This window comes from Lampetra planeri, chromosome 44 (assembly GCF_965212315.1).
Source record: "Lampetra planeri chromosome 44, kcLamPlan1.2.h2, whole genome shotgun sequence".
Taxonomy (NCBI): Eukaryota; Metazoa; Chordata; class Hyperoartia; order Petromyzontiformes; family Petromyzontidae; genus Lampetra; species Lampetra planeri.
In genome coordinates, this window is record NC_136150.1 from 9,498,333 (window position 1) to 9,525,579 (window position 27,247).

Below are 27,247 nucleotides of genomic sequence, written 5' to 3' on the forward strand. Positions count from 1 at the left end.
TTTAGTTGACAGACAAACGGAACGCCGGGTTTATACAATAGATTTACAATAACACCCCGATTAACGTCTCGCCCTTTGGTGTGGTTTCGCAAACACGTCGTCACATTATGAACGCCGCTACCTGATTTGCGTCGCCTCAACCCCACACGTCGCTGACAGCATCGTCGTCTGTCCTTTCTCGTTATCCGTCGCCTCTCTCAGCCTTCGCCTTCACCACCGTACCCTGTACATCGCTTAGACGTCGTTTCGATATTCGTCGTTGACGTCGCACCTTTCAGGAACGCATCCCCCCCCCCCCGACGTTAACTGGGGTGGGGTGGGGGGTGTACAGTCGCCTCGCGTCTTACACACGTTTCCGTGACGCGATGTTGAAATGTGGCGTTACATTAATGTACGTTTATTTTTTTGTTATGCGCGCACTATTGTTGAAGTAACGCGCCCCAGCACGTTTGCCACGGTGTATGGAACGCGTTCGTCTGGCAGCAAAGTTCAGCAGCGATGCTGCCCGAGGTGCAGTGGTAGTACCACAAAGCACGGGCAGCTGCATCAATCGGCATCTCCTTGTCGCGTGCCATTTTGAAGATCTGGTCCGCCTGTCCCTTGTCTTGTGCACACATTTGCCTACCAATATGTCCAGTAAGCAGCTCACGACGTGTTAAAACATCTTTTAGTTTTACTTTATGTATTTAAATAGGCTGTTATCATACCTATCAACCCCTTAAGAGTGCCTACCTTATTACAGACCAATTCAGACCTTATTGGTCACCCCGTGCCCTTATAAATCACAACGTTCATCCTGCACACTCTTATTACAAGGGAGAAACACAAAAAATAGACAAAAAAAATTTGCCCGTAATTTCTTTTTCTTTTTAACGGCTGTACACCGTATGGACCAGAAAACTCAATTTTCCTGTACAAGAACACGGGTAAACCGTATGGGTTGACAGGTATGTGTTACTATCTTGAATACGCGTGTGGTTTTATATTTTACCTTTTAACTTACGCGATCTCGCGAGTTACGCCGTGAGTCTTTCAAGAACGCAACCCCCCTCAGCGTAAAACGAGTGGTGAACCCACCCCCTCTCCCTCCATCACAGCGGGGACCCACGTGGGAATTAAATCGCCTCTGCCGACGTCACAAGCGGACGGCTGCCCTCTCGCTCGCTCGCTGTGTTTGTGCCGACGGACGCCGGGCGGTAGGGAGGGAGGAAGGGAGGGCGAAGGGGCAAGGCTTCCGTGGTGACGTTGGAAAAATAAATAAAACGAGCGATAAGAATTTGGCATCCAGCACACGGGCGACAGGGGTGGGGGTGGTTTTGAGGGCGGATTAGGGCGACGAAGCGGTGGGAAAATCGAGCAGTAGCGTCGTCCTACACACGAAGCGCGCACACTGCCCACACAGCCACCCACTGCAGCAGCAGCAACAACAACAACCAGCAGCTATGGATGTGAATCAGGTGGGATTCGATGGTTCCGTAAGATGTAATCGCAGCAAATGTAACGCGTGGAGGGAAGAGAAAAGCTGAGGCAGAGAGGATGACGAGGAATGGTTGGAAAATAGAATTCGGTTTTTGTGTAGCAGTAGTAGTGTCAGCGGTCGTTTCTGTGATGTAACCGCAAATGTGCTGCGTTGGTGCAGGTTTAATATGTGTGCGTGTGTATGGAAGCTCTAGCCAATGGTTGGATTAATGTTGCACGTTTTTTTTATTAAAAAAATGAAAATGTTATTGTCCGCTCGATAGATGTGTTCGTATGTGAGACGGTGACACAATGTAGGACATCTTCATCGCAGCGCTGTTCATTGTAGCTATGGAGAGAGGATGCTTTGGCCAGTCTTAAGGATATTGAATGGCTGTTTAATTTTTGTTTGATCACGTATGCTAAGGCTAAGCAACACAAATTGCCACGTGATGTTTGACAATGTTTGACAACGTCGATGCAGATCTTTTTTTCAAATATCTGCAAGACCAATAATCATCAATATTATTACACGCATTGGTTTCCTGTATTCGATATTACAACAGGCAATGTTTACTTGGCGCAATCGGTTCTATATTTCTAATGGATGGTTGCAGATGATTAATTTTTTTTATCGATTTACGCTAATAACTGTAGCGACGTAACCCACCGAATTGGATCGTTGTAGATTTTAATGTGTACAGTGCACACATTTATTTGACTATTATACACTAACCATTGTTATCTGTTTTTTTTCCTTGTGTCTTAATTGTATAGTTAGTGGCTCAGGGTCGTTTTCGAATCATCAAAGAACCATTGGGCTTTATCAAGGTCCTGCAATGGGTGAGTCCAAATCATATTCCTTTTGTTTATATTTACACACACCTATTGTCTTAATAAATTGCAGGATTAGGCGTTGAGTGTAACAGCAGTCGGGAGAAAAATGGCCTTCATTCGCTTGTAGTGGGGCAGGCAAGCGTGACTAGACTGCATTCTACGCGGATGTGTTGAACAAAGCAATTAAAACATTGACGACGACACGTAACAACCCTAGCAAGATTCCGCACGAGCAGATGATGTTGATCGTGTTCTGTTCACTGGGGACGGATGGAATTGGACAGGTTTGTGTGGAGGAGTGATGATGTGGCGTAGTTGGTGGTGGTGATGGGGCGTGGTAGTGGTGATGGTGGTGATGACGGTAGTGGTAGTGGTGATGATAGTGGTAATAACGGTGGTGATGACGGTAGTGGTGATGGTGGTGGTAATAACGGTGGTGGTGACGGTAGTGCTTGTGGTGATGATGGTGGTGGTGGATACCAGATGCTGATTTCCTTGCTGCACACAAAGAAAATTCGTTGCTCCGCTGCGTGGCCATCCATGCCTTGGGTGCATAGCATTTTAGGGGGGCGGTGGGGGGGTACAGAATGGGGGGGGGGGCTTCATCCAGCAGTGGATTGATCGGCGCTGATGATTATTTTGATGATTGCTGCTGCACACATCTTTGGCTCACATTTGTTGAGCTCATGGTTAAATTCGATTGGTTTTCGGCGTAAGACTTACACAAATACTATTTCGCCTTCACCATCAGAGTATGTAGTCGTGTTTAAAAAAAAATACTCATAATTGCCGTCTCTTAATTTGTATGATTGCATTACTGCGATAATACCCCGTTGTGTTTTGGGGAAGGGGGAGTGGTGGCACAGTGGTTGACGCACTGCGCTATTAACCAAGCGACTCGCGTTCGATTCCTTGTCACGGCTAACGTCAGTGGCGAGTGATATCTGAACCGGCTCTGGGTTGGGCCGCCTTCAACCCGCATTGACCAGGGTGGTGAAGTATGGCCAGGCAATAGATTGACAGAGGGCTGTGAATGATCGTCATGAAATCTCACGTTTATTTAAACATTGATGTCTTCGATTTGTTCACTCTTGCAACAATATTTTACAAGTGGAGATCCTTCACTCTATTGTACTTGGACGGGATACCATGTCCGATGTTCCATTTGTTACAGTACAATAGGTATTTTTTGTCAATTCACTGCTGGATGACGGCCATACGCACCGTGATGGGTCGTCGGGGTTATTTGACACCATACTTCACCACTCCTGGGTCTGGTGCGTGTTGAAGGCAGAGAGCATCGACGTTGGAGCGTAGCCACACAGTACAGCAATGTTCATTTGCTGTTCCTTGGGGTCGAGCCACGTGGCCGCCGCCTGTTTTCATTAATTGGCTTCAAAATGTGTATACTGTCGGGCTGTGCATATGAAGAATATGACGTCAAAGGCACACAATGGGGCGACAACCCATGGGTGATGACGTCATAGTATTGAATGTCCCCTGTACAGCAAATGGAGCACGCCTTGGTCATTTCCATGCAAACAATTACGAGAACAGACAAAGATCACCTGTGATAGCCTTTAACAGACTCTTGGGGCAAGTGCAGTTTGCGAGCACCTATGAAGGCCGGCACGGGACACGAGGGGTGAGTGGGCAGCACCACGCCCGGCCGCGTTTGTCTCCCCAGTGGCGATGTTCATACACACGCGCCAGCTTCTCATTTTGAGGCAGAATCGACCAAAGGCCCAGGAGTGGGAATTCAACTTGGATTGTTGGGTTCTTTACGCAGCGCGCTACCTGCTGCATCACCACTCACCAGACACACACAACGATGGTTATGCACATGCAAGTACTACTCTATCATAATAATCACCAGGCATGGTCTGTCCACTGCTTGATGAAGGCCTCATGCTGTCTTCATCATAATGAGCCGTTGTCTTATCCGCTGCTAGTTGAAGGCCTCCCCAAGCATGTATCATCTCACAGTCCTTCCGATGTCACAATCCATCTCCACAGGGGACACTCCTCTGGGATGTGATCTCACCTGAGGATGCCATCTCAGTAAACACGTGGCTGGAACCCTCATCCCTGTCTTGAGCCCACCCCTTGTAGCAATATGTTCTACCCAAGTTCACTTAATATCCTTAAGTCAATTTCATGTAATTCCAAACACACCTCTCCAGATTGTATAAACTGTAATACGGTAACGCTGCACGTGAAATATGAAACGCATATACGTATTCCGAGCATGTACAAGGGAAATGTGTAATTTGACACGTACACTTTACTATAATTGTATCAATTGTATTTAACGTACTGTTTAAATCTGTACGCATGGTGCAATATAACAGTTCCTTACATCTACCTACCCAGCCGCATTGCAGTATTTTGATTAACATGCACTCCTATGCATTGTAGGTGTGGCTTACAAATTCCTATCTAACAAGAAAACCTGGCTGCCAATTGAGAACAGAAATAAACACCCTCATGGTTGGTCTACGTATTTTAAAGGCATAGATGCCAAGGTTGTACTGTGTAGTAGGCAGCATTTATGCTATACATGTAAACCAAGTCTCATCACGGCGGTTCGTTGTGTGGACATTGGTAGCCGGTCTAAAACCATCAACTCCGATACACCTGATAAAGACTCTGGTTTGATTGTGAAAAACTGAACAGTAACACTGCGTAAAAGAAAATAAATATGTACGCTGAATTTTTTTCGCACAGTACGTAGGCAACGGTGCTAATGTACAAGAGGCCACTTTTCGGGCAGTGGATCTCCTTCAAAGCTCATGGGAAGCCCAGGGGAGTGAGCAAAAGGGCCATTGTTCAAAAATCGTCGCCTTTTAATATATTTTTTTCTTTCCAAGGCCACGGCGTTATTGAGGAACGTTGTTGTGGTGGTTGTTAGTCGTGTTTGTGACCACTGCCAATGTAGCAGCACCAGCAGCAGCATCACCAAATGATTCTGTTTGGTTTAAGGATGGATTGGCTTAAACCCGGACTCAAACCCATATCCTACCAGCCATGCTGGCTCGGTGCTCTGACACAGTTTGTTCATCAGAATCTGAATATTTATTTGTACCGGATGAATCCGATGAGTTCTAAAGCTCCTTTTTTATACAGGCGTTTTCTACCACCTCGACGCCTCCTAGGATCACGTCATTAATGCCAACAAGAGTGTTTTACATCAAGTGAATGTTGCTGCACGGCAAGGATTGATTTGATGCCAGCATAATAATAGTCGTGTGTTGAATATGTGACGTTGGCTGTCAGCTGGTAAACATTTTTAAATGAATGAACATATGAATACATTACTACTTGTGCATAATTTGTATGCATCTTCTTGGTTCTTTCGGTAAAGTCACGTAGAAGGGAAGTAATAAAATAATAAAAATAAAACACAATAAAATAATTCTCACGACGTTTCGGCCACAACGCAAGCAGCCGTCCTCAGGTGAAAACCAGGTCCGTCGAGGCGACAGAGTCTGAATGAAACAGCACACGAGTTTGGAGCATATATATAAGCTGGGCGCCTTGACAAAGGAATTTGCATATCAAGAGTAATTTAGCATATTTATGGGAAATGCAGGAATGTGATTAGTACTACATATGCATGTGCATTATGCAGGATTAACAGCATCAAAGGGAGCTGCAGTTGCTGCTGCTGCAGTTGCTGCAGTTGCTGCTGCTGCTGCAGTTGCTGCTGTTGCTGCAGTTGCTGCTGCTGCAGTTGCTGCTGCTGCTGCAGTTGCTGCTGCTGCAGTTGCTGCTGCTGCAGTTGCTGCCTTATCCATTTTAATATAACACTATGTATTATTCTACCCACCCTAATGTGTATCACACTGCTATATATTTACTATACAATTAAGACACCATACATTACTCTGCACACTGCACCAAGCATACACATGCCACACTATCTGCCACTATACACTGTACCATTGACCGTCGTGTCAATGGGTGAGTGGTGATAGGAAACTTGCAGCGGAGCAAAGAATCCATTCCCTGCGGAGAATACAATGCCAGTGAGTGGAACGCGGTCTGAAAGTCACCGTAAACGTGAACACAATCAGTTAAGATCCGAAATGGTTTATTACGTCCTTCCAATGATTGCTAAGCCAGAATCCATCTTCTCGGTTGAAATTGTCTCTGTGTTTGTATATGTGGATCGCCTCATGAACGAATCTCTCATGATAGCCAGATGGCTTGCAGATAACCTCTGTCTTGGAGAAGTCAATATCATGTGAGTTAGCTCAATTAAAAAAGAGGGATAACATTGTCATCCTCTCAGCCGACAAAGGCAATGCCACTGTCATCATGGACAAAACAGAATACAACAACAAAATCCAAGAACTACTCAACGATGGCAGCTATACAAAAATAAAAAGAGACCCCACCAACAGCCTCGTCTCTAAAACCAAGCAAATCATTTCTGATTCAACCGCATTAATTGATCAGACCAAACAGTTCTCGTTGAAACCTTCTGCAGCCAGGCCACCAAGATTATACGGCTTGCCAAAGATACATAAAGAAGATACACCTCTTCGTCCCATTGTCTCTACTATCAACTCCCCCACCTATAAACTGGCTCGTTTTTTTGTCTGAAATCCTACGGCCTTTCACTGGAAAAACCACCTCTGCGGTACTAAACTCTACTGACCTGGTATCGACAATCAAGGGGATTGCCCTGTCCCCAGACGACCTGCTTGTCAGTTTTGATGTGGTTTCCTTATTCACCCAAGTTCCTGTACCTGACACCATCGCAATCATTGAAGACTTGGTTCATCAAGGACTGAATGCTGGGGTACCCCCCCTGGTGAGACACTGCTTAACCAATACATACTTCACTTGGAATGCAACTTTCTACAAGCAAACTGAGGGCACCCCAATGGGCCCCCCCTATCTCCGGTTGTAGCCAACATCTTCATGGAGAAATTTGAGACTGACGCCATCAAGACTGCCACTCTACGCCCGACCTTATGGAAGAGGTACGTAGATGACACTTTTGTCATCTGGCCACATGGCCGGCTTGCTCTAGACCAATTTCTCGACCACATCAATTCCATACACCCAGCCATCAGATTCACCATGGAAGTCGAAAAAGATGGCAAGCTACCCTTTTTGGATGTCCTAATTAAAAGGAGACCTGATGGTTCAATGAGCCACTCTGTCTACAGGAAAGCCACCCATACGGATGCTTACCTAAAACCGGATTCCCACCACCATCCATCCCAGAAGAATTCCCTCATCAAGACTCTATACCATAGAGCCCAATGCATTTCCGACCAGGAACACATTGGCAGTGAACTCCAACACGTACGCCAAGCTCTTAAGGTTAATGGTTACTCCGACTACACAATCCGCAAGGCCATCACTCCAACCATCAAGAAGGATCCTGTTGAGGAGCCTTTCAAGACCATCACCTTACCCTACATTGCTGGGGTCACAAAAAAGATCTCCAAAATCCTGATTAAACACAAGATCCAGGTCCGATTCAACACAGTACATAAAATCCGTGATCTGGTCCCGTCTGTAAAAGATGTGGTTCCAGACATACAGTACCCTGGCGTCTACAAATTAAGTTGCCTCTGTGGTAGCAGTTACATTGGAGAAACCAAACGACATGTCTCGGACCGCATCCGTGAACATAAAGCAGACCTGAAACACGGTAGGACAAACACCTCAGCCGTGGCAGATCACTGTTACAATTCAGTGGGCTCACATGACATTGACTTCTCCAAGACAGAGGTTCTCTGCAAGCCATCTGGCTATCATGAGAGATTCGTTCATGAGGCGATCCACATATACAAACACAGAGACAATTTCAACCGAGAAGATGGATTCTGGCTTAGCAATCATTGGAAGGACGTAATAAACCATTTCGGATCTTAACTGATTGTGTTCACGTTTACGGTGACTTTCAGACCGCGTTCCACTCACTGGCATTGTATTCTCCGCAGGGAATGAATTCTTTGCTCCGCTGCAAGTTTCCTACCACCACTCACCCATTGACACGACGGTCAATGGTACAGTGTATAGTGGCAGATAGTGTGGCATTTGTATGCTTGGTGCAGTGTGCAGAGTAATGTATGGTGTCGTAATTGTATAGTAAATATATAGCAGTGTGATACACATTAGGGTGGATAGAATAATACATAGTGTTATATTAAAATGGATAAGGCAGCAACAGCAGCAGCAGCAACTGCAGCAGCAGCAGCAACTGCAGCAGCAGCAACTGCAGCAGCAGCAGCAACTGCAGCAGCAGCAGCAGCAACTGCAGCAGCAGCAACTGCAGCAGCAGCAACTGCAGCAGCAGTAGCAACTGCAGCTCCCTTTGATGCTGTTAATCCTGCATAATGCACATGCATATGTAGTACTAATCACATTCCTGCATTTCCCATAAATATGCTAAATTTCTCTTGATATGGAAATTCCTTTGTGAAGGCGCCCAGCTTATATATATGCTCCAAGCTCGTGTGCTGTTTCATTCAGACTCTGTCGCCTCGACGGACCTGGTTTTCACCTGAGGACGGCTGCTTGCGTTGTGGCCGAAACGCCGTGAGAATTATTTTATTGTGTTTTATTTTTATTATTTTATTACTTCCCTTCTACGTGACTTTACCGAAAGAACCAAGAAGATGAATCCCTGCAGTCACGAAAGCTTTAAATCGAAATTTGTATGCAGTTGTTTTTGTCTGTGTGTTTAATGATAGGAGTCTCTTAAACATGTCAGGAAATGTTTTTAAAAAGCTAAACAGTACTAGCATAATATACAAACCCCTCAACACATTAATCATTAACACTGTTTGTAGCCTTAAAATGAAATATGTATAATAGGTGACGTTTTGGGGAATATCCCTTCTCTAATAGCGCGTATATACCAGTCCATCATTGATTTATGTGCGATGGGGAAGGGCTATTACCTGCATCGTCGGCTATTGTGTATAGATATATTTTCCACTTAAAGCCACGGTGTTATTAACGAATGTGTTGATTTTTGCTGTCATTTGTGCTTATGCACCACTGACAACGCAGCAACAGCATCTTCAAATAGATGCGTATGGTATACAGTACTGTACTGTGCCTTATCTGGGGGATGCTGTGGTGGTTCGATGGTGAGCACACACTTGACATACAACACAGAGTTTGTTTGTCCTTCCCCCACACCTCCGATTGGCTATGTACGGTACAAAAATAAGTCCAACATACATGCATAGAGACCCATATAATCACACAGAAACCCATAGACTCATCGGGCGGACCCATGGACTGGCACACCCCATCACGCACTTTCGGATGTGTTTCTGCGGCCATCTGGAACGCTCTTCCGGTATTAGGAAGCCACTGGGAGCTATGCACTTTTTATCATCGAGATTGACAAACTCATTTCTTGAAAAACATATCTTTGTGTTTAGTTTGTTGTCCTTCCCCCGTACCTCCGATTAAAGACGTTCAACATCACCGGTTTGAACCCATCCCTCCTCCATCCTGACCCAGCAGTTGAAGCAATGGGTGGCAATTCTCTTCAATGCCTCCCTTGCACCCCCAGCAGTAGGTTTATAATAATGTAGACGCACCACGGTGAAGCCAATCGGCCAGGTTAACGTTGCAGTGGTCAATTGTCGGTACTCCTTACCCCCTTCCGAGATGCTTTGAGCAGCATTGAAAGTGTAGGGCCACAACAAAAATACCCTGCCTTGAGATCTGTTGTAAGAGAGCCTTATGCGAGCAGTGGCCTGGGCAATACCTTTATAATCCTCTACAGCACCTGCCAGTAGTGGCCTGGGCAATACCTTTATAATCCTCTACAGCACCTGCCAGTAGTAGCCTGGGCAATACCTTTATAATCCTCTACAGCACCTGTCAGTAGTAGCCTGGGCAATACCTTTATAATCCTCTACAGCACCTGTCAGTAGTGGCTTGGGCAATACCTTTATAATCCTCTACAGCACCTGTCAGTAGTGGCCTGGGCAATACCTTTATAATCCTCTACAGCACCTGTCAGTAGTGGCTTGGGCAATACCTTTATACTCCTCTACAGCACCTGCCAGTAGTGGCCTGGGCAATACCTTTATAATCCTCTACAGCACCTGTCAGTAGTGGCTTGGGCAATACCTTTATAATCCTCTACAGCACCTGTCAGTAGTGGCTTGGGCAATACCTTTATAATCCTCTACAGCACCTGCCAGTAGTGGCCTGGGCAATACCTTTATACTCCTCTACAGCACCTGCCAGTAGTGGCCTGAGCAATACCTTTATAATCCTCTACAGCACCTGTCAGTAGTGGCTTGGGCAATACCTTTATAATCCTCTACAGCACCTGCCAGTAGTGGCCTGGGCAATACCTTTATACTCCTCTACAGCACCTGCCAGTAGTGGCCTGAGCAATACCTTTATAATCCTCTACAGCACCTGTCAGTAGTGGCTTGGGCAATACCTTTATAATCCTCTACAGCACCTGCCAGTAGTGGCCTGGGCAATACCTTTATTCTCCTCTACAGCACCTGCCAGTAGTGGCCTGGGCAATACCTTTATACTCCTCTACAGCACCTGCCAGTAGTGGCCTGAGCAATACCTTTATACTCCTCTACAGCACCTGTCAGTAGTGGCCTGGGCAATACCTTTATACTCCTCTACAGCACCTGTCAGTAGTGGCCTGGGCAATACCTTTATACTCCTCTACAGCACCTGTCAGTAGTGGCCTGGGCAATACCTTTATACTCCTCTACAGAACCTGTCAGTAGTGGCCTGGGCAATACCTTTATACTCCTCTACAGAACCTGTCAGTAGTAGCCTGGGCAATACCTTTATACTCCTCTACAGCACCTGTCAGTAGTGGCCTGGGCAATACCTTTATACTCCTCGACAGCACCTGCCAGTAGTGGCCTGGGCAATACCTTTATAATCCTCTACAGCACCTGTCAGTAGTGGCCTGGGCAATACCTTTATAATCCTCTACAGCACCTGCCAGTAGTGGCCTGGGCAATACCTTTATAATCCTCTACAGCACCTGTCAGTAGTGGCTTGGGCAATCTATATATATAAAATCGCAAATCTGTCTGTCTGTCTGTGTGTGTGTCTGTGTGTCGCCGGACCATACGCAGTTTCATTGGACGGCGGTTGTCCCTGGCAACGGGTAGCGACGCATTCACTGCGGGGTGGACGCCATTTTTAATTCCCGTTAAAAATATGTGCACGCATTAACACGCGACTCTCAGGTTAATTCATCAAAGTCTCACGTCCTCTTCACTCCCCCCCACCACAATGTGTGCAATTACTATTATAGGGTCGCTAGATAATAAAATTCTAGCGATTAGACAGTATTATTGTAGCGCGGGGGGGGGGGGGGGGGTAATGGCCCCTGTCCCAATCCTCAGCCGGGTGGGCAATTTAGGCGAGGCCGGAGGCTCTGCACGGTACTAGGCCTCGACACCCCACCACACTATAGGCCGTACATATTACTGCACAGCGGCCCAGGAGATCGTGGCTGGGGGGGGGGCAGGGGTAGCAGCCCATCTGTGTATATATGTAAGGTTATTAAGAAATATATTTTTCACCCGGACAACGCCGGGTACTTATGCTAGTACCTTTATAATCCTCTACAGCACCTGTCAGTAGTAGCCTGGGCAATACCTTTATAATCCTCTACAGCACCTGCCAGTAGTGGCCTGGGTAATACCTTTATAATCCTCTACAGCACCTGTCAGTAGTAGCCTGGGCAATACCTTTATAATCCTCTACAGCACCTGTCAGTAGTGACCTGGGCAATACCTTTATAATCCTCTACAGAACCTGTCAGTAGTGGCCTGGGTAATACCTTTATATTCCTCTACAGCACCTGTCAGTAGTAGCCTGGGCAATACCTTTATAATCCTCTACAGCACCTGTCAGTAGTAGCCTGAGCAATACCTTTATAATCCTCTACAGAACCTGTCAGTAGTGGCCTGGGCAATACCTTTATATTCCTCTACAGCACCTGTCAGTAGTGGCCTGGGCAATACCTTTATATTCCTCTACAGCACCTGTCAGTAGTAGCCTGGGCAATACCTTTATATTCCTCTACAGCACCTGTCAGTAGTAGCCTGGGCAATACCTTTATAATCCTCTACAGCACCTGCCAGTAGTAGCCTGGGCAATACCTTTATAATCCTCTACAGCACCTGCCAGTAGTGGCCTGGGCAATACCTTTATAATCCTCTACAGCACCTGTCAGTAGTAGCCTGGGCAATACCTTTATAATCCTCTACAGAACCTGTCAGTAGTGGCCTGAGCAATACCTTTATAATCCTCTACAGCACCTGTCAGTAGTAGCCTGGGCAATACCTTTATAATCCTCTACAGCACCTGCCAGTAGTGGCCTGGGCAATACCTTTATAATCCTCTACAGAACCTGTCAGTAGTGGCCTGGGCAATACCTTTATAATCCTCTACAGCACCTGCCAGTAGTGGCCTGGGCAATACCTTTATAATCCTCTACAGAACCTGCCAGTAGTGGCCTGGGCAATACCTTTATAATCCTCTACAGCACCTGCCAGTAGTGGCCTGGGCAATACCTTTATACTCCTCTACAGCACCTGCCAGTAGTAGCCTGGGCAATACCTTTATAATCCTCTACAGCACCTGTCAGTAGTGGCCTGGGTAATACCTTTATAATCCTCTACAGCACCTGTCAGTAGTGGCCTGGGCAATACCTTTATAATCCTCTACAGAACCTGTCAGTAGTGGCCTGAGCAATACCTTTATAATCCTCTACAGCACCTGCCAGTAGTGGCCTGGGCAATACCTTTATAATCCTCTACAGCACCTGCCAGTAGTGGCCTGGGTAATACCTTTATAATCCTCTACAGCACCTGTTAGTAGTGGCCCGGGCAATACCTTTATAATCCTCTACAGCACCTGTCAGTAGTAGCCTGGGCAATACCTTTATAATCCTCTACAGCACCTGTCAGTAGTGGCCTGGGCAATACCTTTATAATCCTCTACAGAACCTGTCAGTAGTGGCCTGGGCAATACCTTTATAATCCTCTACAGAACCTGTCAGTTGTGGCCTGGGCAATACCTTTATATTCCTCTACAGCACCTGTCAGTAGTAGCCTGGGCAATACCTTTATAATCCTCTACAGCACCTGTCAGTAGTAGCCTGAGCAATACCTTTATAATCCTCTACAGAACCTGTCAGTAGTGGCCTGGGCAATACCTTTATAATCCTCTACAGCACCTGTCAGTAGTAGCCTGAGCAATACCTTTATAATCCTCTACAGCACCTGTCAGTAGTGGCCTGGGCAATACCTTTATAATCCTCTACAGCACCTGTCAGTAGTGGCCTGGGCAATACCTTTATAATCCTCTACAGCCCCTGCCAGTAGTGGCCTGGGCAATACCTTTATAATCCTCTACAGAACCTGTCAGTAGTGGCCTGAGCAATACCTTTATAATCCTCTACAGAACCTGTCAGTAGTGACCTGAGCAATACCTTTATAATCCTCTACAGCACCTGTCAGTAGTAGCCTGGGCAATACCTTTATAATCCTCTACAGAACCTGCCAGTAGTGGCCTGAGCAATACCTTTATAATCCTCTACAGCACCTGCCAGTAGTGGCCTGGGCAATACCTTTATAATCCTCTACAGCACCTGCCAGTAGTGGCCTGGGCAATACCTTTATAATCCTCTACAGCACCTGCCAGTAGTGGCCTGGGCAATACCTTTATAATCCTCTACAGCACCTGTCAGTAGTAGCCTGGGCAATACCTTTATAATCCTCTACAGCACCTGCCAGTAGTGGCCTGGGCAATACCTTTATAATCCTCTACAGCACCTGCCAGTAGTGGCCTGGGCAATACCTTTATAATCCTCTACAGCACCTGCCAATAGTGGCCTGGGCAATACCTTTATAATCCTCTACAGCACCTGCCAGTAGTGGCCTGGGCAATACCTTTATAATCCTCTACAGCACCTGCCAATAGTGGCCTGGGCAATACCTTTATAATCCTCTACAGCACCTGTCAGTAGTGGCCTGGGCAATACCTTTATAATCCTCTACAGCACCTGCCAATAGTGGCCTGGGCAATACCTTTATAATCCTCTACAGCACCTGTCAGTAGTGGCCTGGGCAATACCTTTATACTCCTCTACAGCACCTGTCAGTAGTGGCCTGGGCAATACCTTTATAATCCTCTACAGCACCTGTCAGTAGTGGCCTGGGCAATACCTTTATAATCCTCTACAGCACCTGTCAGTAGTGGCCTGGGCAATACCTTTATACTCCTCTACAGCACCTGTCAGTAGTGGCCTGGGCAATACCATTATAATCCTCTACAGCACCTGCCAGTAGTGGCCTGGGCAATACCTTTATAATCCTCTACAGCACCTGTCAGTTGTGGCCTGGGCAATACCTTTATAATCCTCTACAGCACCTGTCAGTTGTGGCCTGGGCAATACCTTTATAATCCTCTACAGCACCTGTCAGTAGTGGCCTGGGCAATACCTTTATAATCCTCTACAGCACCTGCCAGTAGTAGCCTGGGCAATACCTTTTATAATCCTCTACAGCACCTGCCAGTAGTAGCCTGGGCAATACTTTATACTCCTCTACAGCACCTGTCAGTTGTGGCCTGGGCAATACCTTTATAATCCTCTACAGCACCTGCCAGTAGTGGCCTGAGCAATACCTTTATAATCCTCTACAGCACCTGTCAGTTGTGGCCTGGGCAATACCTTTATAATCCTCTACAGCACCTGCCAGTAGTGGCCTGGGAAATACCTTTATAATCCTCTACAGAACCTGTCAGTAGTGGCCTGGGAAATACCTTTATAATCCTCTACAGCACCTGCCAGTAGTGGCCTGGGAAATACCTTTATAATCCTCTACAGCACCTGCCAGTAGTGGCCTGGGAAATACCTTTATAATCCTCTACAGCACCTGCCAGTAGTGGCCTGAGCAATACCTTTATAATCCTCTACAGCACCTGTCAGTAGTGGCCTGAGCAATACCTTTATAATCCTCTACAGTATATTTGACCTTCCACTGCAATGCGGCAAGGTATACAATACTCTATGATCTTGTGCACACGTGTGTGCAATTATTAATCCCATCGCAGGCACATGCATACCACCAAGGATTTTTTGTTGGGCGTTGTATCTCTGATTTATGACATTTGCAGTGCAACATACAACGTGGCACTGCCGATTCTGCATTACAGGACTGCATTGTTAATGCAGTGATGGTATTTGTTGCATTAACAGTACTGTGTGTGTGCATCTACCAGTCATCTCAGTCAGCCAACCCCACGGCACCTGCAACCTGCAGGGTCTGTCCCGAGACCTCCCGTCAGCGAACCTTCGACACTTCACTTGGCCTCAAAGTGCACAGGCGCCGTGGTGACATCACCATCACTTAGTGTCGAATGGCAGGGTATTGGTATTGGTTTTGGTTATATACAAGTTGTGTTTTGACGGCGTGTATTTTGAGTGAATCATTCCGCGACGCTGCACGTGCGTACAGTCGTACGTAGGGCTAAGTCAAGGTCTTGCGAATACACGTGCGTGGTTGTAATCTTACAACTGCGCATTAACATGCGCGCACAATGTCACTATTTACAGATTTCGCCCCATTGTGTTGGTGTCCAAGGCGAAATGTCAAATTTTCTAAGTGACTGCACTGTACATTCGAATAAAATACTCGAAAGATACAGTAATAATCATTAAACTACCTACGGTATTGCATAGCATTGACTGATACGAAGAGTAAATGAGCTTATGTAGGACACACCGTTGGATGGAATGATGATGATGATGGCCAATGGCCAAAACTGCAGCCAAATGGAGCAAGACACACCCCAGAGGATGACCACTTCCATTATATGGATTGATGGATGGGATAAAATCATGTGCAGAAGTGAAGGTGGATTGTGGCATCTCAAGATGACGGGGGATGGCTGTGGCGTGGGGGGGGGGTGAGGCCTTCATCCAGCAGTGGATCGATGGTGGCTGATGATGAGAGCACAGGAATACTGCAATGTTTTACATCCATAATGAGGTCTCCTTTGCAAATGTATTGTCTGGGATAGATAAAATAATTGCCATTGTTAAAAATGTGACATTTGCAGTAACTACTCTACATAACACAGTACTGTTAGACAATCATGACCGATTTAAATTCTCATTTCATCGAAGGGCTTGAAAGCTTAAATGTGTCTAAAATACTTTATTGGATTAGATATTAAAATCTGTCCTGTAAATTTGAAACATCTGAAAGGCAAACATTTATAATTTTGGACTCACAATAATTATGGTGCAGAGGTTGAGTGGTTTCATTTATAGGAGTAACCTAGAGTACAATAGTGCATTTAGTCTCATGCTAAACACTTACATATGATCCCACATGATCAGCAAACCATGTAATTCAACTCCCATGTGAGAGTGGCCCTAAAGCCAATAGAAAGCAGACAAAGCCTGCGAGAAGTTACTGCACCGTATAATAGTACAGTCTCGTACAATTCATCATCAGCCATGGTCAGTAAACTGCGAGATGAAGATCTACCCAGGCCACCGCCATCCCTGCGATGCAAAGAATCCCAACCAACATCTTAGGCCCAACCTCATTTCATCGCTCAATAGTGCGTAACTGTCGTACACATTATAAAGTATAGATTATAACCTTAAAATTAAATAAGTCTGTGTCACCACGGCCTTACAAATTGCACACGAATGGATGCAATGAATATCACGTCGCGGACTGCTTTTCGCTTGCAAGTTTCAGATTTACTGCAATACACACATCCTTGGACGGGCAAAAGGCGAGTTGTAATAATAACAACTCATTCAATCGAGAACTCGGAGGCATGGAGCCAAGTGCTGCACTATAAACATGGTGTCCTGGTGCCGTTCACCAGCAAATTTTGTTTTAACTGACTACTGCACGGCGATATACAGTACAGTATGTATAATGCACAATACAAGATAAATACCCAGTCCCTATTACCCGCTGGTAATCTGCAGATAACGGATGTCACGTCATTATTCTTGTGGTCCGAAATGTTATCGTGGATAATTCATCCTGTTTTCTGCGGGATCATCCGTGATTTCTCTTACCCCGTGGATAAGAGGGGTAATATCGCGGGATAACCCCGTGGTTTACGGGAATCCGTGATACTGGTCCCCCATATCACCGCGGATAAGAGTTCATCCCCTGCACTGTACATGTACTTCACGCCATAAATGACTATACTGCATAGTACATTTAATTTAGAAATCGTGTGGTCGTTGGAACAGCATCTTGAAATGCAGTTTCGTTTCGATGATAAATATAACGAAGTAAATTTTGCACTGTACACTATTGGTGCACTACTCCAGTATAATAAACAGTGCATTTGTGTGCCTCAAAACCATTGCCTGCTACAGGAGTAATATTTGACAGCACACAGGGGTTGTGGTCCACTACCAACCATGCAGCTATGGCTGTTGTGACTTAGGGGTGACCTCTAGAAATGAGGCATTGGGCTGGGTGGCTTGGAGGGATGTCCAATGAGGATTCTTTGCAGCCGCATTGACCGGATCTTGACCACAGTGGATTGGTGCTTGGGCCACAGCCGAGTTATCAGTCGAGCCAATTTGATAATTATAATTATCCATCTATTTAGTGTTACATTTTTAAAATGCCTTTGTTTTCCCGGGACAGTCCTGGTTTCCGCAAATGCCGTTCCGGTGTCCCGCAGATTTAGTGGGGGATTTCGTCCCGGTGTGATATTTTCTGGCCTCGTGATACAGGCAGGGCCCACCATTGTCAGCGATGCTCCGCTATGTGGGCAGCGCTGGTGATTGAGTGCATGGTAGTGCGGCGGTTAGCGCGCTGCACTACGAACCTGGTGATCCGAGTTCGATTCCCGCTCATGGCCAACACCGGTGGTGATTATATGAACCGGTCCTGGGCCTCCCCTAGGTCGACTCAGCCTCAGATGAGTACTTGGTGCGGTGTGTAAAAACATCGCCACCGGGGAGATAAAGGCATCTGGACGTGGTGCTAGCCACCCCGGCCTTTGTAGGTGCTCGCGAACAGCACTTGCCCCAACAGTCTGTTATGGCTATTGGGGGGATCTTTGTTGCTTTGTAAAAGTGGATGGGGGTGATGGATGGAGGGAGGGACTGGCAGCTCACCAAGCTGTCCTGGTTAACCCTCCCAAAAATGTGTGCTTTTGCTCTTTAATGTGTTTCTCTTCTCAGCATATCATGTTCTGTATGACAACGTGAAAGTGCACTGAATGTATAAAATGAAAAGTATAGAATTGTACAACAATACTCTTTCCAAATTATTTGTGTTAGTGTAGTCACATGGTAAAAAATAGGCATGTAAAACGTCACCCTGTGATTTAGATTCGACATGTTTGGTCACATAAACCATTACAATCCGTACGGCAAGGGCATGCCCTTATCCAGCAGTGGATTGACACAAACGCTGTACATTAACATGTTAATATCATATTGTACTATACTCCCAAATGTCCTGGTTTACCTGGGACAGTCCCAGTGGTTTCAGAACAGCGGTCCCGCTATCCGCGAAGCATTTGTTTGATCCTGCATTTTATCCCGGATTTAAATTGTACGGTCGACTCACCAATACATGACTCACCAATACTTAACTCACTCACCAATACATGTGTAGTGACTCCAACTGAGTCGCAGACGTTATCTTAGGAGCAACACTATTTATTTACACAACGGTACGTAACATAACACAATCTACACTCGGGTCTCGAATGCCCATCTAACCACGCTATGGCAGAACTAGACACGGTTCGCTATCCCGGTCCGGACCACAAGCTGGGTCCCGGGCCTCGTGGCTAGAGGCTTCTTCTCCCCGACGTGGATCTTCGTAACACCAACACACAAAGAACCCCGAGCTTCTCACGGGGCCCTCGTTATATGCCCCCGGGCTGGGGCTGGTTAAACATAAGTGACCATATAGATAGTTATAGGAGTGCCTACAACTGGTGTAAGAATAGGTGAATAAAGTGTAAGCAGGTGACTTGTTACAACGTGTCGGTGTGAGTAATTATTACGTGCTTTTATTTAACTCACTCTGTCTGTTGTTGTTGTCGTATCCTCAAATCTTGTAACTCAATTTTAACCCACTTCCCAATGTGGTATCGACTGCAAACTTAGTATAGTTATGTCTTACTGATGACAATACTATATTATATCATAAAAAATGAGTATTGGGTGGGAGGTTTTTCAGAGGAGCAGATGGGGCCCAAGGTCACAAAGAATGAGGCCCCCCTCACGGTGTGGCGCAGTGCTAGCGATTGAGTGGGCACAGTTAGCTGTCATGTTCACCGCATTGAACACGATGGTGAATGGCATGCAATCCCTACCCTTTCCCTGCCTTGCCCATTGCACTCTGGTATTTGCTCCAGATTTACAACACTGTGCTGATCTCATCAAGGAGCATGAAGCATCACGTGAACTCCAGTCATCTTTGCAACGGCCGTTTGCTAACCATCGAATAAAGACGGCCACTGCATCGTGCGCTTTCAGATGCGTTTCTGCGGCCGTCTGGAATGCTCTTCCGATATTAGAAATTCACTGGAGTAATGCACTTTTAAATCTAAATTCAAAACTAATTTCTTTAGAACAGTTTTTTGTATTTAGTTTGGTGTCATTCCCCCGCACGTCCGATTAGCACAGTTGGCTACGTATGGTGCGAAAGAAGTTCAACTTACATACATATATTACCGTATTGCTTGTAACTTACAGATGAGTAGCCACCAGAGCTATTGGTTGCCTCCATTAAACATATCTATTTATTCCTCATCATTTGCTTCACGCTTTTATCAAAAACGAATGCACAATTTGAAAGAGGGGGATTCTGTATTTGCCTATCATTGGGCATTGCTCATCCCATGGTTCTCACGTAAGTGGAATTGAAGGACAAGCATCTTTCAATGCATCGGGTTCTATTCTTGCGCGGGAAAATGTCAAAACTGGGTGGTTTTTAACTTTTGCCGACAAAACTGGATCCCAAATGTCAAAACTGGGTGCACCCTGGGTGGCCAAAAACTTGAGTTTTGGACACTCAGGGTGCACCCAGTTTTGACATTTGTCAAATACACTTGATAATTGTATACTAGCACAGTGTGCCAGCACCCCATTCATCCAAACACTTGGTATTTGTATACTGGCACACTGTGCCAGCACCCCATTCATCTAAACACGTGGTATTAGTATGCTGGCACAGTGTGCCAGCACCATATAACTACACACTCTTGATATTTGTACGCTGGCACAGTGTGCCAGCACCCCAACGACCAACATTTCAAGCTACGGCTCGGACTCGGAAGTGAGCTCGGGGCGGGCTTGCGACCAGGCGGGCGCACTGCCACCTTGCTCACATTCGAATGGCAACCCTCCACCCCAAGAAGACTTTTACCACGCGCCGCGAGGCCATCCACGGCATCCAAGACTTTGCTTTGCAAACAAGGCAAGCGCGCGGTCCTTGACCTCAAGCGAAGCGGCGGACGGCACGTTGCCATCGTCTGCTCTAGTTCAACACCTTGTTCCTTCAAGGTGGGGGGAACGACGCGGCTTCCGCGTCTCGGCGCTGTGCACGGATCACCACGGCTGCACGGGCACTACCAAGATCACGCAGCGCCAAGTGGAGGCGAACACGACAGCCCGTTCGGCCTTTCGCGCCAACCCCCGTACCTCCGCACCGACTGTCATTGCCCAGGTCGCCGACGTTGCTCGCGTCATTGTCCCGACCCGGATGATGTACCGCGCCAAGGACACGTGCATCGCGGCGAACGAGAGTGCGGCCCATGCAGGCTTCGAGTTCATCAACTCGCTGGTGGAGACGTTCGGCAAGCTCAACGCGACGACCTGCAGTGTGCGAGAAGACGCGGGCATCTTCTGGGGTGCGTTCATCTGCAACCCGATCGCACGCTCGTTGCAGCCAAGTCTTCAACGCGTCGTCGGCATCGACGGGTCGCACATGAAGGCGCGCGCCTACAATGGAACCATGCTCGTCCTCGTTGGGCGCGACGGCAACAACCGCAACGTCCTTCTCGCCGTGGCGCTGGTGTCGTCCGAGACGGCAGCGGCCTATGACTGGTTTCTCAACTGCTGCACGACCAACGACATCGAGCTCGACGGCACGCCGGTCTTCTGCGATCGTGGCACGGGCATCCTAGCCTCCGACTGGAAGGACCTCATGCTCATCCACTGCACGCGGCATTTGATCTGCAACGGCGTGGACAACATCGGCTCCGCGTTCACGCCCGACCTTCAAGGCATCATCTACGATGCCCAAGGGTGCGCCTCCGAGGCCGCGTTCCGCAGCTCCTTGGGCTGCTTGGGCGTAGCTCTGCCTGCGGCGGCCACGTACTACAACAAGATCGACCCCCACACGTGGGCGCTCTACCCGCACCTGCACACGACGCCATTGTACGGCTGGCGCACGACGAACTTTGTCGAGTCCACGAACAGCGAGGCCCTGCCGGCTCGCGAGATGGACCCCTTCCACTTCCTCATGCACCACATGGAAGACATGATGACGACGGCCTTTGCCCACCGCAGCGACGCCGAGAAGTGGGCCGCTCAAGGGCGTGTCATTACGCCGTACGCTCAAGGACTCATCGACGCTCAGCAGGCGTTGGCCCCGAGGTACAAGGTCTACGAGAGTACCTCGACGCGTGCATACGTCAAGGATCCAGACGCCTACGCCTCTGCCAAGCGCCGAGTCGATCTCAGCTCTCGGTCGTGCACGTGCGGGTACATGAAGCAGATGGGCTTGCCGTGTCGGCACTACATTCGTGCCCTCATGGCGTTTGGGCGGATGCCCGAGCTCTACGACGCATGTGCGGTGTGTTACCAAGTCTCTGCCATCAACACGACATGGACCTCGGTTGCCGGTATCGAGCTGCCCATTGCCGAGGAGCTGCAACGCGACAACACCATGATGCCACCTCCTCGCCAGAAGAAGGCTGGCCGCCCGAAGAAGCGTCGGATTCGCAACCGTGGCGAAGGTGGCCCATTGGGCATCACGCGGTGCTCCTTCTGTCGCGCCAAGGGCCACAACAAGCGCTCTTGCCCGTCGAAGTAGTTCTATATATGTAACAAACATGTTTTGTTCTAAGTGTGCAGCACCATACTTCTCGACGCAAACACTATCTACCGTTGTTCTACTGTAGTAGGTGTAGCATGCAAGCTGGCACACTGTACCAGTATACAAATGGCAAGTTCGTGTATGTTCGCGAGCTGAAAGTGTTACTGTAGTTGCAAGCTGGCACACTGTGCCAGTATACATATGGCAAGTAAGTGTTACTGTAGTAGCGAGCTGGCACACTGTGCCAGTATGCAAACGGGAAGTTTGTGGTGCAAGGTATGGAACATGAGCCACGAGAAACATCATTTGGAACGCTCTAAATCTGTGGCGACATATGGATGAATAACGCAAGGACCTAAACGTGTACAAAATGATACATTAAATCGTACACCTTCACCCAGTTTTGACATTTGTCCACATTGAACATCACCCAGTTTTGTCATATCAAAAAGCACCACCCTGTTTTGCCTGTCGTTTTCCAAGACCACCCAGTTTTGACATTTGGGATCCAGTTTTGTCGGCAAAAGTTAAAAACCACCCAGTTTTGACATTTTCCCATTCTTGCGCATGACAGCAGCAATGTGTTCACGAGCTATATGCCAACGTCGATGTCTCCTGGCCACGACGAGAGGGCTTCAGGAGCGAGAGTTGGTGTAGTTTTGCTATTCATCCTCCGTTGGACGAGCGCAGACTGCAGTGGTTTATTATACGAGCCATAGAGATTTGATTGCATGGCCACATTCACTGCGGTTTGTGTAGAATTTTCCATTTGTTATATCAAGAATACAGCGGTATGGTTATGGGCATGTATGAACAATAACGGCATTGCGGAGTGGTGGTGCACTGTATATTAAATTTCAGTTTCACTCGGATGCCCGCTTCCAGTCTGAAGCGCTCGCCTGCATAATCAAGTCATGGCCTGGAGCGCAGCCGCACATAACAGTCGCCATCACGGTGCAGGCAGAGCGCCGCGCACACGACTCGGCAGATGTGCAATGTTAAGGACACACGCAATCGCAAGGCCGTGCATTAGCAACCCTCCCATGCAGGGCTATTCTGAAACGCTTTCGCGCAAAGCACCGCGCACACGGACGCGCGCGACGATTTCGGGGTGGGTGGAACGGTATTTGCGTCCGTGTTAACGAGCGCCCTCGCCAGCGATTGAGGAAGAGAGAAGAAGCCATTGGGAGCCGCGTTGGGCCACGCAATACGACTTCCATTTTAGAGCGTCGCAAGATATCAATTGGCTGAACATTTAGTGTACATCCTGCCGTGCGTTGTTCGTTGCTTTTTTCAAGAACAGATATTGCCCTCGCTCACAATACCCACTCACTCCCTCACCACCCCACCACTCACCCCCTCACTCACCCACCCATCCGCTCACCCACTTTCTCACCCGCACTTACTCGCTCACCTTGCTGAATGCGCATATTTAACATAATCCCACTGCATAATGTTTTGATTTTTCAAACAGATCTCCTCGTGGGTGCTAAATGCGTTAAACCGCGTTGGGAATTCTATATCTGAAATTTATTTTACATCCTCGAGAATGATCCTTAAAAAATACAGGACGATACATTTATTTCTAATGACCCGCTGTTTTCTAATACCCTCAGCTTATGCATCATTGAGTGCTGTAAACAACTCATGCTGACTGTCTTTGACAAAATTTACCAGGATAGTGCTGATTTTATAAATGTATTGCGACCGGTTGAAGACAGGATCTAAAAGAGATGTTGTTTTCTCTGTACTATACTGTAATTTCTATCTACAGTACTATTTTAATGGGGGCATCTTTAAATGGATCAGCATATACCCCGTGTCACTGTACATGTCTATTGTCTTACATGCACGTTTACGTTTCATGTTAAATGCAAGTAAACGTAATAATATTGGAGATGGTGTAAGTAGAAGAGATCTCACCCGGATGTAAATTGAACAAGATGTCGAGTGTAAAGTTAGATTCCAAGCGAGTATGCTTTTGTGTAATATGTTACAGTAAAACGGGGAACAAACCTGCGTAAATTTCTGCCAATTCTCTTTCGCCCAAATGTTAGTCCTGTACTGCAATGTTCATTCTGTGAAAAATTGATCCGCAAATGACTTCACTCAGACCGCCGTGGACTTTTTACTGAATTCTGATATCACGCTGCACATTTAATCTCTATTTTTTATCATATTCTTTGGGTCTTTCGCTAAAGCTACGTAGATAGAAAAAAGAATAAAAAAATATCACGACGTTTTGATCGCAACCCAAGCAATCGTCATCAAGTACAAAGAATATTATTTCATGATGCATCACAAGAAGTGCCAATGACACACGCCGTTTCAAATGTGCCATTGATGAGTCGTGTAAAATGGTGCCTCTCTTGACATTGCAGATCTGTGCAGCTATTCTCCGCAGTATAATACTATAATATTCGTAATTTAAAGCCCTTCATCAATCCACTGCTCGATGAAGGCCTCCCTGCAGATGAGATTTAAAAAATATATGGATACACCGTACTGGCATGTATATTTTATCAGGGTCCTTTATCTAACCTTAGAGCAATCGATAATCATTATTTTCCATACATGCAATGCCGTTTTTGTTAATCCACTGCTGGATGAGGGTCTTCCATCGCCGTGTGGGACATGGTGGTGGGGAGGGGACTATACTTTGCCATACTGGTCAGCGTGAGTTGGTGCAGACTCAGCGGGGAGTGGGTTGGAGCAGGTCCGTTTAAAATATCACTCGGCCACTGATGTTAAGTCGCCATGGCAACCGCGACGTAGGGCCGTATAGATTTGAGACATTCGAAGTCAACAAGCATCTTCCGCTACACGTGGGCAGTGGGATGCAGTGTAAGAGTGCGATAACAGAAGATATATATTGTTTTACAAATAAAATGTGGATTTGAGATGCGATTACTTATTAATTATTCGAAATGGGCAAATGACGGGGGGGGGGGGGGGTGTATCCCGAGTAAACAAGTCCCAGTAAACATGCCAATATTGGACCAAGTTTGGGTACCAATGTTTCGCGTTTACTGCGGTCGGTAGGGCTCATGAGCAGTGGAAGGAATACAAACATGTACATTTATTAGCAGTCGACTACAGTACCCATTTACTGGTTTAATCTGTGCATGAACCCGGTGAGCCGAGTTTGATTTCAGGCCACGGGCAATATTAGTGGATAGTGACGTCTACACTGGTTGTGGAGGTCCCCCAACCTCAGCCAACTTACTCTTATCAGCTTGGCGAAGCATGGTCTGGCAAAGATCCCCAGTATAGCTTCAACAGACTGTATAAGCAAGTGTTGTCGGTGAACACCTATGAAAGCCGGCATGGCGGTGGTCAGCACCATGCCTGGCCGCCTTTGTCTCCCGAGTGGCGATGTTTCCCCAGTGGCAATGTTTACACACCGCATCATTTGAGGTTGAGTAAACCTATGGGAGGCCCAGGACCGGTTCAGTTAATTAATTAATTAATTAATTGTCACGGGTATTGGCCGTGAGCCAGAATCGAACTCTGGTCGTCGTATGGCGTGCTACCCGCTACACTACCGCTCCACCCATCCAGCAGCGGATTGACGAAAGGCTGTAGACGTAATCTGACTTGTGTGCAGTGTAGGTTCTTCAGAAGGATGTTTGTTCAAAGGATCGTGGCTGCTCTTGAGTATTTGCGAAAGAGTCAACCAATGAGCAATTAAACCAGGACATTACAGAGCAGTGTTATTCACTAATTTTCAGAGGGGGGGCACTTTCAGCCATAAGACGTCAGTATAAGGGCCGCTACACATTTGAAACCTTTGAGTTTGACAGCACGATGGGGTATTTTCACATTTGTCTATTGTCAGGGGCCGCACTAAAGCCCCCACGGGCCGCCAGTGGCCTACAGGCCTTGCAATGAAGAACACTGGTACAGAGTGTGGTGTTTATAGCAATGGCGTTATAAATCTGTAAGGCGGAAAGGGATTGTATGGCCAGCACCATGCACACCAGGCCATCTCTGTCTCTTCCACCATCGCTGGTATACACGAGGTTATGGGTTCGTTCCCGACTCTGATGCCTGTATATATGGATTTTGCATGTTTCTCTCACCGTGGTAATGTAGATTTTTCTCCGGGTCCTCTGGTTTTTCCCTCCACATTTATAAAAATGCGTTTTAGAGTATTTGGCTGCAATACATTTCCACATGATAAGCCACTTCGTTGGTCTATCATTTGCAGCCAGGTCGCTTCTGAAAAAGAGCTACATAGCTCAGTGGACCTTACCTGGTAAAATAATAGTTTAGTTTCATATTCTTGGTTCTTTCGGTAAAGTCACGTAGAAGGGAAATAATCAAATAATATTTTTATATTTATATTATTTTTATTGTTTGCCTTCTACGTGACTTTACCGAAAGAACCAAGAATATGAATCCCTGCAGTCACGAAAGCTTTAAATAAAAGTTTAGTTTCAGTTTAATGCTGATAATACCACCACAGTCGGTAGTGTTTTAAGGTCGAGTTAACATATCCGTAGGCCATGATAAGGAAGCTATTGCCATTGCTCGTTTATTAGATAATTACACCTGGGTTAGGAATCGAAGTTGGTTTGCGGTGTCGTCTGTGCATTGCTGCTCAGCTGCTCCCACGCGTTCGCACCAAACGAAAGCCACCCTATTTCTGGGAGGCAACATGCAGCTCCGGAGCCGCATGCTGCCTCTTTGGCTGCCCCCTTGTGCCTCTTTGGCTGCCCCCTTGTGTCTCTTTGGCTGCCCCTTGTGGCTCTTTGGCTGCCCCCTTGTGGGCTGGCGTTATTTTTACTTAAATCTTAAACATAATTATACGTAACGATAATTGGTTAAATATGGCAGGGAATGGTTCACTA

At 46.9% G+C, this 27,247-nt stretch overlaps 1 protein-coding gene across 1 annotated transcript in view; it reads left to right on the top strand.

Annotated features, from left to right (window-relative positions):
• The first annotated feature begins 1,319 nt into the window (after positions 1-1,319).
• The window catches only part of LOC144732924 (synaptophysin-like), an 89,102-nt gene continuing 63,174 nt past the window's right edge, over positions 1,320-27,247 (top strand). Inside the window, exons 1-2 of the mRNA XM_078614589.1 lie at positions 1,320-1,457; positions 2,236-2,301. Of these exons, the coding sequence (XP_078470715.1) occupies positions 1,443-1,457; positions 2,236-2,301 (81 nt within the window). The 5' untranslated portion in view covers positions 1,320-1,442. The remainder of the gene's footprint in view (positions 1,458-2,235; positions 2,302-27,247) is intronic.